The sequence below is a fragment of the Micropterus dolomieu genome, linkage group LG20, assembly GCF_021292245.1.
Source record: "Micropterus dolomieu isolate WLL.071019.BEF.003 ecotype Adirondacks linkage group LG20, ASM2129224v1, whole genome shotgun sequence".
Taxonomy (NCBI): Eukaryota; Metazoa; Chordata; class Actinopteri; order Centrarchiformes; family Centrarchidae; genus Micropterus; species Micropterus dolomieu.
In genome coordinates this window covers 1,557,845-1,570,012 of record NC_060169.1, presented here as the reverse complement: position 1 = coordinate 1,570,012, position 12,168 = coordinate 1,557,845, and the positions used below count along the sequence as shown (strand labels likewise).

Genomic DNA, 12,168 nt, shown 5'->3' with positions numbered 1-12,168 from the left:
AAACAAACACTTGGAAAACTGCTAGAACACAAGTGAAAAGACACTGATGAACTGGCAGAGACCGGGACCACTTAAATACTGTAGTGAGGACACCATAATGAGACACAGGTGAACTTAATTAGGGAGGAGCAAACAATCACACAAGGGGGAAGTGAAGTGAACCGAAATGAGATGAGAGGAAAATACCAAAGTAAAACAGGAAGCAAGTAATCAAAAACAGAGGAGGAGGAAACATAAAGAGCAGCAGTTAAAGACACCACACATAAGACGAAGGGGAACAAATGAATAACTAACAAGGAAAAACAGCGCAAGAAGAAAAGTTCATAAAGACACAAGAGGATAGGTTTAAGAAAATAAAACTGTTGCTCCTCTTTAACATAAGTGATAATACAAGGTTTTGCATTTTATTGATTTTGCTACTAATGTTCTTGCTTTTTGTGATACCTATATTTGCAGATACAGTTTGATACCAGAGTGAATATAAAGCTATAAATATTTTAAAATAATTATATATATATATATATATATATATATATATTTATTAATGTATGAGATTTTTAGGTTAAAGCCTTTGCCATGAACACATTGCATTTATTTGAGTTTGTCACTGTGCTCTGAGCAGACGTTGCTGCTGTAGAGTTCTACTGTTGCAGCTTTTAATTTGAAATGTTTCACACTGACATGAATATGTTTTTTGATCTACAGACAAAGAGAGATGAACCCTCTAATGTTGTTGACTATGAGAAGATTGACGACGACGCCAGAGTGAGTAAAATCAGAAGTTTTTTTCTTTAAAAAATTCTTCAAAAGATTTGTGATTTCTAAAAAAGCCAAACATTGTGGTGCTGTTTCCCTGGGTGTGAATTTGTTTCACGGAATAACACTCAGCAATTGATAAGTTGTATTAAGTGATTTTAAGCCATCTTCTATTCTCACGTGTGAACCTCTTAGAGTCTGTACGAAGCCGGGGTGAAGAGGAAGGGGACCGACGTGGCGACCTGGATCGCCATCATGTCTCAGAGGAGCGTCCCCCATCTGCAGAAAGGTGAACTACACCTGCAACACTGACACACACACACACACACACACACACACACACACACACACACACACACAGAGTACCATATGCAGGTGAACCCAATCACCAGATGCCAGCTGATGTGACGATTCTGTAAAATCACAGATTTTCAACCGAATTTTAACATTCATTTTGAACTCTTTCATCCACTGGCAGTGTTTTTTGGACATTCAATGGTATGTTGTTTACATTAAATACTCGTATAGCGCCTTCATGAACACTCAAAGCGCTTTTATGCGCTCACATTCACCCATTCACACACTGATGCCTATACTGTACATGCAGCAATTAGGGTACAAAGTATCTCGCTCAAGTATACTTCGACATGCAGACTGGGGATCAAGCCATCGACCTTCTGATCAGTGGAAGACCGCTCTTTCCCCTGAGCTATGAGTTTTTTACATTTACTAATGAAAGAAAAAAAATAAGTTGTACACGCTTATGGAGCACGACAAAGTCCAAAATAATTCCAAACAGTGTGCACAGTCCAACAAAACCAAGAAATCCAAAATGCAACCGGGCAACAAAGGAAACTCCACCAGCAAAAAATGCAACAATAATCCAAACAGACAGGCCGGAGTGAAACACAAACCCATAATGCATCACAATAAATACTGCGGCACACCACACAGCAGGCAGGGTAATTAACCACAGGTGGGACACATTAGGAATCAGGGCAGACAGGAAACAAAGCACGATGTGAACATAAGACACAGACAACTTCAAAAGAAAACAGGAAAAGGACAGAACTTAGACCAAAACCGTGACAATACCTTTTTAATATCCAATGGCAACGCTTGTTATATTCAGTTTCAACGTTTTTTATGTCCCCAGCCACATGATTTTACATTCAGTGACAGCCTTTGTAAATTCTGTATCTGTGCAGAGCCGCTACAATACTGGTTAAGGTTAGGGAGAGACGGTGGTAATAAAAATGCTTCTCTATAGACAGTGTACCGCGCTTTAAGTTTGACATGTTCTCCCCTTTGATGCGTTTCAGTGTTTGAGAGGTATAAGAGCTACAGTCCGTACGACATGAAGGAGAGCATCAGGAAGGAGGTGAAGGGAGACCTGGAGAAGTCCTTCCTCACTCTGGGTAACAAACAGCACGTCGGTACCATCAGTACCACAGTTCTCATCTCCTGCACGCATGCTGCAGCCGTGCAACAGCAGTGGAACAGCAGAACAGCTGGTGAAGACGTCAGGAGGTTAATTCAACGTCTGTCTGTCTTCTCTTCACAGTGGAGTGCTTTGAAAACCGGCAGCTGTACTTCGCCAACAGACTCAGCGAAGCCATGAAGGTACATTAGCAAAGTTTTGTCCAGTGGTGGAAAGTAACTAAGTACTGTACATAAAGCAGTTTTGAGGTAGAGAGACTAGATATAATGCCTTTGTTGTCATTGTCACAAGTACAACAATATGGATAGCCATCTTTTTTTACAGTGAGACACTTCCATTTTACTTTATACCTCAACTTCATTTCATTTTACAGGGAAGTATTATACTTTTAACGGCACTAAATTTATTTGATAACTAAAATTACTGTTCAGATTAATAATTCAAAATATAATCAACAAATAAATTATTGTTTTTTTATATCAATTATGTCAAGACTTTAATGATCACAGGGTAAGATTCACAAGCTAGCCAGCAGTATATAACGTAATATCCTGTACATTATATATATATATATATATATATATATATATATATATATATATATAATAATGTACAAAGGAGCTCTAACATTACAGTGATGAACACATTATTGCATCAATAATTACTATTTGATCATATAATATATACTATTCTGAAATGTTTACTTTTACTTTTGGTACTTTAAGTATATGTTGATGCTAATACTTTTGTACTTATTTCTATTTCTACTCTGGTATTTCTGGTATTTTTCCTCAAGTAAAAGACACTTCTTCCACCGCTGGTTTTGTCCCTAATGTCTCTCAGTTATAACAACATGGTAACACCTGAGCGCTGGGAACTCTGTGACGAGCAGACAGGTTCAGGCTCAGCTTTCAGTCAGTCTGCTCTGACGTCAGAATGTCGTCCCCCATCTTATTTATTTTTCCGCCTCTCTGCAGAGTAAAGGCGCGAAGGAGAAGGTGGTGACCAGGATCATGGTTTCCCGCTGCGAGATCGACCTGATGAAGATCAGAACAGAGTTCAAGAAGCAGCACAAAAGATCCCTGTACCAGACCATCGCTGTGAGTACCGGTCACTGTGTGTGTGTGTAAATTCACTTCGGGTACTTTCACTGAGACTGAAAAACAACAATTACATTTAAAAATAATCATTTTTATGCTGTTTATAATCAGCTATTAGTCAGTCAGCCAAAACAATCAGGAGAATGACATTAACTAAAATTAAAGAAAAGAAATAAGTCGAGTCAACTCGCTTTTATTTATTTTTGCTTTGTTCATAAAGTTTTATTGATGATAATATTATTATGTCTTTGTTATTCAGGAGCACACTAAAGGAGACTACCAGAAGGCTCTGCTCAGTCTGTGCGGAGGAGACGACTGAGGCCTCAACTCTGTCTGGACTCAGTTTCCCAGAAGGCAGTTGGTTTGGAATTGTCAGCTGACTGCAGAGCTTCTTACAGTATTAGAGCTTTTTGTTTTTACCTCCACATTAAACAGATCGTGTGACTTCCATCTCAGCAGCAGCTTCAGTTTGTGAAATAAAACATTTCACCTGCCAGTGTGTTTGTTTCCTGTTTGTTTGCAGAGCTGTTCACTTTGTACTGGTTTTGTGCCTTACAAAGGTTTCATCAGTTGATTCTTTACTGCGCTCAGCTTCATTATCAGCAGCACTTTTTCTCTCTTCTCTCTTCCATTTGAAAGGTACAAAACAACAAACAAACAAACAGAGCAGCGTGTCATATGTGTTTCTGGTTACACTGGTAAAATGTTGATAATCAAAGTGACGATGCGTTTGAGTCTGAGACACACTGTGAGTGCTGATCTTCAGTCAGCAGTGTTTCTGACCTACAGAGAACACAGAGACACTGAGGAACCAGACCAGAGCCTAAAGCCAGGATAAACAGGTTCAGTGAACGTGGTGTTGAAGGTGTGGAGGTGGATCAGTTTGTTACAGAAGACTCTGTAGAAGGACAGAGTGCCAGCAGGACAGTCCACATACACTGCTACTCTGTTAGAGGAGGGAGGGGAGGGCGGGGGGAGGAGGAGGACGAGAATGAGGAAGAAGAGGGTGAAACTAACAAGGGAATTAAAGACGACCATGAGGAAGAGGAGGAAGAGGAGGAGGAATGGGAGGTTATCGCGGAGGGAGGAGATGAATATTTCTCTGTTATACTGACAGACAGAGTACGCAGCACCAAAGCAGCTCAGACTCCAGGACTGATCATTGTCTCCAAACAAACAGTCTTTCCTGTTTCCTCTCCTGCTGATTCTCCTGTAAGTCGCAGCTATATCAACTCTTCCTTTGTATTCCACCTCCCAGTAGGAGCGACCAGTCAGACCATTTGTACACATCAGCTGAGGCCAGTCAAACCTGTCTGGATGATCAGGATATGACTGCTCCTGTTCCACATATGTCACCTTCCTGTTGCCGTCGGACAGTTTGAGCTCTCTGCTCACTGTGTTTGTGTCCAGCTCCAGTTCACAGGCATCTGATGGAGAGAACAGACACAAAACATCTGCAGGTTACCATCTGTTCATTTATTTACTGACAACTACGGAAAGGAAATCAGTCAAATTTTTATTTCACAATAAACTGTAAATAATAATTCAACAATGCAGTTATAACAACATTAGCAGTTTTTCTCGTATGCACCAGAGGATGAGAGCTAATGGAGATGCGAATCAATAAATACTGAATAAAGTATCATTAATAAAACTGGCATCATCTTCCACTGCAGCACAAAGAAGTTCTGAACCACCTGCTCTCTAAAACTGTCACCATTTAGAACGTTCAGACTTTTGCACATCAAGCAGTTGTTTGTTACAAAATGTTTCACTGGATAAACAACATGGGTTTTTAAAAAAAAATTTTTACATCCAGGCCAACATGACATGTTATGTCATATATATTGTTTATCGTTTAACCTTGTACGAGTTGAGAAAATGTCAGAACTCTGCGATTTTTCCTTCATAATCATAATGGTAAACATGCCTCTGTCCCAATTTATGTTGAGTGTGTTGCAGGCATGAAATTATACTTTGTTTATATTTACTAAATACGCTCATCGGTCAAGCTACCCCAAGAGTATCTAAAGTAGTTAAAATTAGATCAACCTTAAAGATCTACAGCAGTAAAATGCAACATACACATTACTGCAGCAGAAATATTAATCCAGAAACATCAGAAATAATATTAAAATGCTGACAGGAACATTTTATTGCACTTAGAAGACTTTGTAAATACTAAGTAAATTGTCTTATAATACTTGCATATCTTTATCTTAGTAAGGTATGTTGCTTAAGTAATGGACCTGAGTAAATCTTCCACCTCAGGTGAGCACTCGCACGGCCCAACTGCACCTGCCGAGCCTTCCCTCTAAGGAAGGTACTCTGTGGGTAATACAGACTCTCTGTGTGTGACTCTCCATTGAGCCTTCTTGCATTTATTCATTCCAGCATCTTTCCAGCCACACTGGCAAACACAGAAGCTAAATCCTTATTGAAACTCTTAAGACATTCATTATTGTACTTTAATCAAAAGAAAACAAAAATCTAGTGTAGCAGCTTTGTTCTCATGAATTCAATTAAAAAACATTATTGTTTATTACACAATGATAAAAACACACTCACACTTCTTAAAGCCTGGTTTCAGTCTCTGCACTCCACCATGGTCCACCCTGGAGGAAGAAACAAAGTGAGCTTTGAGCTTCATCAAAGGTAATAAATCCGTTTTGCTAAAATTAAGGCCCTTAAAAAGTATTTAAAATTTTAAGGCGATTAAGACTTTTAAATACTTTTTTTCACAAGGTATTACATTTTGTAGACATTTTGTGGGCCCTTGAGTAGCCCGTTATACAAAAGAGAGCTGCATCATCGGCAGCTGAGGCAGTAAGGCAGAAGACAACAGGGAGAAGAATAGCAGCGTTTGGGTTTAACTAGCTGACTTTTTAGCCTTTTGTTGAAACATGTTCAACTTTTCATAAAGCCGATGTGCTCATCAGCGTCACTTTTTGTGAGCAGATCAATCACAGCCTGGATAGAGCAGCACATTAAAAAAGGTTTGATGTGCTACAACAAAATTTCCAAATGTTGAATTGTTGTTATGCAAATGATAATGACTATTCAACAAGTTAGTACTTTATTCAACAAAAAATGTATTAATTATTCTTGCACAAGGAACTGATTAAAGAAAACAACCCACAAACATGAAACTTCTGTAACTGAATTAATATTATAATAGTGGTAGGTTATAGACTACACTTTTATATAAAATTACTACACTACTATATGAAATTATTATGATATAATCAGAATCAGAAAGAGCTTTATTGCCAAGTAGTTTTTACACATACGAGGAATTTGCTTTGGTGATATATATATATGAATATGTTTATATATATATATATTTATATATTTTTTAATGTTAGAATATTCCTCCAGGTTGTGGGTAGAGCTTCCCCAAAGCAACACTTTCCCCTTGTTCTATTTTAAATCTATTTTACTAAAGTTATAGTTGTTGTAGTATTGTTTTCCACTCTCTTCATCTCAGCTCCTCTCTCCCTTGGCTCTGCTCCTTTTCTAGAGGACACCAGCCCATCTCGCCAGCGCATGCTAACTAACTCTTTTTAACTTGGCACCGTTACACAGATTGCATAAATACAAATATACTTTGATTTGGCCTTAAACAACCACACATATGCAGGAGAAAACCCTGTGGCTGACTTAACCGGTTACAACTCAAAGTGGAGCTGCGGTATTAAAATATATTTAAAAGGTCTGGAAAAAGGTCTTAAAAGGTCCTGAATTTTACTTCAGGATTCCTGTATATGCCCTATTCATACACCGTTACTCATATCCACCAATAATACATGAACCAGAGCTCCTCATTTAGTCAGAGTAAGAGCTCCTGCTGACTGTCCATTTTTCCATACCTGAGAATGTCCAGTCTCCAGTTTGGATCTTCCAGTCCAGCAGACAGCAGCTTCACTCCTGAGTGTCCAGGATGATTGTAGCTCAGGTCCAGTTCTCTCAGATTGGAAGGGTTGGAGCTCAGAGCTGAGGCCAGTGAAGCACAGCCTTCTTCTGTGACCTGACAACCCGACAGACTAAGCACACACACACAAACAGAGAGAGTTGCTGAGAGGAGGGCTCTAACTGTTGTCTGTACTTCTTCAACGAACAGAAGGTCAGAGTATCTGGCCTTCTTGAGGTTACTCGTTCGGGTCCTGGAGAGGACACCACATGGAGATTTCATAATTCAGATATGCAACATACTCGGTGGCGCTCGATGAAATCACAGATAAAACTGACAAGACCATGCTCGCAGTTTTCATCAGGGGTATTAATGAGAAGTTCGAAGTGACTGGATTACCATGGAGCCGACTGGAAGGCATTACTACTGACGGATCCCCATCTATGTCAGGCAGAAAAAACAGACCGATCGCGCTGGTACAAAGAACTTTAGAAGGGGAAAATGCAGGTGCAGCAGTTGTGTTGCACTGCATTATACACAGTCACTGTGCAGCAAGTCCTTGAAATATGAACATGTCACGTTGTCTGTTGCAAATGGAACGTATTGACTTGCAGTGTAACAGTGAACTAAAAACCACATTCAGGGAGGCACAGGGAAAAGCAGATCTTATTGGACCATTTCTGAGACTTCACTTATCTCCATCCTTCCTAGAACTGTCCAAAGTGTTCAGTCAGTTAATGTACTTTTTTGGAAGCAAACATCTGTGTGAGATTGTTTTCTCTTCTGCTTTCGTGGAGTACTTTAATGCTATTGTGGCCCTCCTATGAGATGTACCAAAGTGGCCCCTGAATGATTTGAGTTTGAGACCCCTGATTTAAAGGAACTGACGACTGATCTGTTTTTCTATCAGACTTCTGTCTTGGATAATTGCTTAAAGAGAGAAGCAGAAGTGTCAACTGATCAACAACTGGTGGTAAGTCCAAGGGCAGTGGAGGCTTCTGAAAGTTCAATTAAACCCATTCGGGCAGGCACCTCTGGCTGAGGCAACATGTCTTAAATTTTTGACCTCTGAGGGCATAGAGTCCAAGTTGGCCATGTTCAAAGCTGTTACTGTGGTGAAGGCTGTGCAAAGCTGTGGTTTACTCAGTGGGGGCCACGCTGCCAGGCTCTTGAATGAGACTTGCTTGGTCCAGGAGTCTGCTGAAGCAGCAAACAGCTCCTGGGAGGCCAGAGGGGCTCGCAGCTTTAGTAACCACCAAAACGTGACAACGTGTGTCAACAGTTCTGGGACGCAAGGTGGTAGGACTTTTCATGGAATTTTCATGGCAGTGGGGGAAACTGTGGACCTTCAATGGAGACACTGTAGAAGGAACATTTTTATGGAAGTCTTAAGCAAGAGAAGGCAGCATTGGAGGGCTCAGTGGAAACCTAACCTATTTATTTGGTGGAGGTCACTGAGCTAGTTAAAAAGCTCCCCATTTGGCAAGGCACTAGGCAGATGAGGTTTACCTTGACATATCCGGGGATCTGGGGACTAGGTGGTTAAATAATGGGTATCACACAGCTTATGCTGGAAAGGAGACTCGAGTCAAATTTCCAAAATTGGATTCAGAAGCAATGTAGATTTGATTCGTGTTGTGGAAAAGTGGAACAGGGGCCAGATGTATGAATAAAATGTCTGCACAAAACATACATACAGCATTTCCCACACAGACTGGTGTTCATAAAATATTTTTTGGGTGAGAATGTGAAATGTGAATATGTTGCACAGATTTTAGACCAGCGTACACAGTTCTAGACAGCTGTACGTGATATGGTGATACACTGCTTGTTAGTTTTTATTTTATTTTACAGTTTCACTGATGTGATGCGTTCTATAAAATCAAAAAGCACGTTTATAAATTCTTTTATGTGCCATATAAATTAAACCAGTTCCAGAATACAGATATTTAAAACTGAACCATGTATACATGCAAATTTATTAATCTGATAAAAAGAATGCTTATGCATATTTCCCAGTTTTTCCCTGAGTTTTCTTCACCTGGCCCCAGGTCTTTACCTTTGTAAGGGAGTACTGGAGTGGTCATGGGGGTTTCCCTTACCTGCTGTGAGCGACTATATGGGTTCCTTGTAAGACTAGAACAAGACTTTTTTTGTGCTTGAGTTCTTGGCACAAAGTTATGAGTACAATATTGATGTGACATTTAATAAAAAAACAGAAACATGACTAAAAATCCTCAATGTTTAACTTGCCATATGACTTTTAACAAACAGCTGAATTCTGACCTGAGAGTTTCAAGTGTACAGTGTGGACTTTCCAGTCCGGCAGACAGCAGATTCAGTCCTGCATCCTGCAGGTCGTTGTTACTCAGATCCAGATCTTTCAGACTAGAAGACTGGAGGCTGAGAACTGAGGACAAAGCTTTACAGCTTCTCGCTGATATTTTACAGCCGCTAAACCTAAAAAAGGATTTACAGTTAGTTGATTCGTTGTTCAAACATCTTTAGAAAAAACGTTTGCTAAATAAATATTAACAAATCCCAACCTGAGAGATTCCAGTGTTGAGAATGTACTCTCTAGTCCAGCAGACAAAAGCATCACTCCTGAATCTTGCAGATCATTGCTACTCAGGTCCAGCTCTCTCAGACTACAACATTCGGAGGTGAGAGCTGAGGACAGAGCTTCACAGCTTTTCTCTGACAGTTTACAGCCACTCAGCCTGAAAAGGATTTTAGTCAGTACATTCAATAATTAATTTCAGTCATGAGTAAAAGCTCATCATTTTCAAATGAATCACTAACCTGAGATTTGCCAGTCTGCAGTGGAGGCTCTGTAGTCCAGCAGAATCCTGCAGGTTGCTGTTACTCAGGTCCAGCTCTCTCAGACTGGAGGACTGGGAGCTGAGGACTGAGGACAGAGCTTCACAGCTTCTCCCTGAGAGGTTACAGCCACTTAACCTAAAAAAGATTTTCAGTCAGTCCATTCAATAATTAATAGTCTATATAAAGTAAATATCAGCGCAGTACAGAGGGTAATCATTTTCAAATAACTGGACACCAACCTGAGAGTTTCCAGTCTGCAGTGTGGACTCTTCAGTCCAGAAGAAAGTTGCTTCATTCCTAAACTCGGCAGGTTGTTGTTACTCAGGTCCAGCTCTCTCAGACTGGAGGACTGGGAGCTGAGGACTGAGGACAGAGCTTCACAGCTTCTCCCTGAGAGGTTACAGCCACTTAACCTAAAAAAGATTTTCAGTCAGTCCATTCAATAATTAATAGTCTATATAAAGTAAATATCAGCGCAGTACAGAGGGTAATCATTTTCAAATAACTGGACACCAACCTGAGAGTTTCCAGTCTGCAGTGTGGACTCTTCAGTCCAGAAGAAAGTTGCTTCATTCCTAAACTCGGCAGGTTGTTGTTACTCAGGTCCAGCTCTCTCAGACTGGAGGACTGGGAGCTGAGGACTGAGGACAGAGCTTCACAGCTTCTCCCTGAGAGGTTACAGCCACTTAACCTAAAAAAGATTTTCAGTCAGTCCATTCAATAATTAATAGTCTATATAAAGTAAATATCAGCGCAGTACAGAGGGTAATCATTTTCAAATAACTGGACACCAACCTGAGAGTTTCCAGTCTGCAGTGTGGACTCTTCAGTCCAGAAGAAAGTTGCTTCATTCCTAAACTCGGCAGGTTGTTGTTACTCAGGTCCAGCTCTCTCAGACTGGAGGACTGGGAGCTGAGGACTGAGGACAGAGCTTCACAGCTTCTCCCTGAGAGGTTACAGCCACTTAACCTAAAAAAGATTTTCAGTCAGTCCATTCAATAATTAATAGTCTATATAAAGTAAATATCAACACAGAGGGTCATCATTTTCAAATAGCTGAAGACCAACCTGAGAACTGACAGTCTGCTGTGTGGACTCTTCAGTCCAGAAGAAAGCAGCTTCACTCCTGAATCCTTCAGGTTGTTGTTACTCAGGTCCAGCTCTCTCAGACTAGAGGACTGGGAGCTCAGAACTGAGGACAGAGCTTTACAGCTTCTCACTGAGAGGTTACAGCCACTTAGCCTAAAGATGAATCGGCAATCCATGAGAGAAAATACAAACAATAATTTTCAGTATTTTTTCTATAAAGAAAATCACAATTAAACTAAATAGTAGTGTGCACGTACAGAGCTTTGTTGGAGTCTTGGACCACTGGCAGCAGCCTCAGAAGAGCTTCCTCTGAAGCAGAATATTTCTTCAGGTCAAACACCTCCAGATATTTTTCTGATGACAGTAAGATGAAGACCAGAGCTGACCACTCAGGAGGAGAGAGTTTATCTGTGGAGAGACTTCCTGAACTCAATGACTGTTGAATCTCCTCCACTAGAGAACGGTCATTCAGTTCATTCAGACAGTGAAACAGATTGATGCTTCTCTCTACAGTCAAATTCTCATTGATCTTCTTCTTAATGTACTGGACTGTGTTCTGGTTGGTCTTTGAGCTACTTCCTGTGTGTATCAGCAGGCCTCGTAGTAGAGTCTGATTGGTCTCTACTGAAAGACCCAGGAGGAATCGGAGGAACAAGTCCAGGTGTCCATTTGGACTCTGTAAGGCCTTGTCTACAGCACTCTCATAGAAATCTGTAGATTTGCTTTCTGACACTTCCTTTGGCAGCAGATTGACACCAGAGTTGATGAAGGTCAGATGGACATGAAGAGCAGCCAGAAACTCCTGAACGCTCAGATGGACGAAGCAGAACACCTTGTCCTGGTACAGCCCTCTCTCCTCTTTAAAGATCTGTGTGAACACTCCTGAGTACACTGAGGCTGCTCTGATATCGATGCCACACTCTGTCAGGTCTGATTCATAGAAGATCAGGTTGCCTTTCTGCAGCTGCTCAAAAGCCAGTTTTCCCAGAGACTCAATCATCTTCCTGCTCTCTGGACTCCAGTGTGGATCTGTCTCAGCTCCTCCATCA

The 12,168-nt window shown here is 40.6% G+C and overlaps 2 protein-coding genes across 3 annotated transcripts in view; one reads left to right on the top strand and one right to left on the bottom strand.

Moving 5' to 3' along the window:
• Positions 1–3,791, top strand: part of LOC123958576 (annexin A2-B-like) — a 17,591-nt gene extending 13,800 nt beyond the window's left edge. For both annotated transcript variants that reach the window (XM_046032020.1, XM_046032021.1), the window contains exons 12-13: positions 3,175–3,297; positions 3,557–3,791. In XM_046032020.1, the coding sequence (XP_045887976.1) occupies positions 3,175–3,297; positions 3,557–3,616 (183 nt within the window). In that variant the 3' untranslated portion in view covers positions 3,617–3,791. The remainder of the gene's footprint in view (positions 1–3,174; positions 3,298–3,556) is intronic.
• LOC123958575 (NACHT, LRR and PYD domains-containing protein 12-like) overlaps positions 3,494–12,168 on the bottom strand; it is a 52,441-nt gene continuing 43,766 nt past the window's right edge. Inside the window, exons 11-18 of the mRNA XM_046032019.1 lie at positions 11,099–11,272; positions 10,826–10,999; positions 10,548–10,721; positions 10,270–10,443; positions 7,167–7,340; positions 5,866–5,912; positions 4,364–4,724; positions 3,494–4,288 (exon numbers count right to left, since the gene is read on the bottom strand). Coding sequence (XP_045887975.1) covers positions 4,081–4,288; positions 4,364–4,724; positions 5,866–5,912; positions 7,167–7,340; positions 10,270–10,443; positions 10,548–10,721; positions 10,826–10,999; positions 11,099–11,272 — 1,486 coding nt within the window. The 3' untranslated portion in view covers positions 3,494–4,080. The remainder of the gene's footprint in view (positions 4,289–4,363; positions 4,725–5,865; positions 5,913–7,166; positions 7,341–10,269; positions 10,444–10,547; positions 10,722–10,825; positions 11,000–11,098; positions 11,273–12,168) is intronic.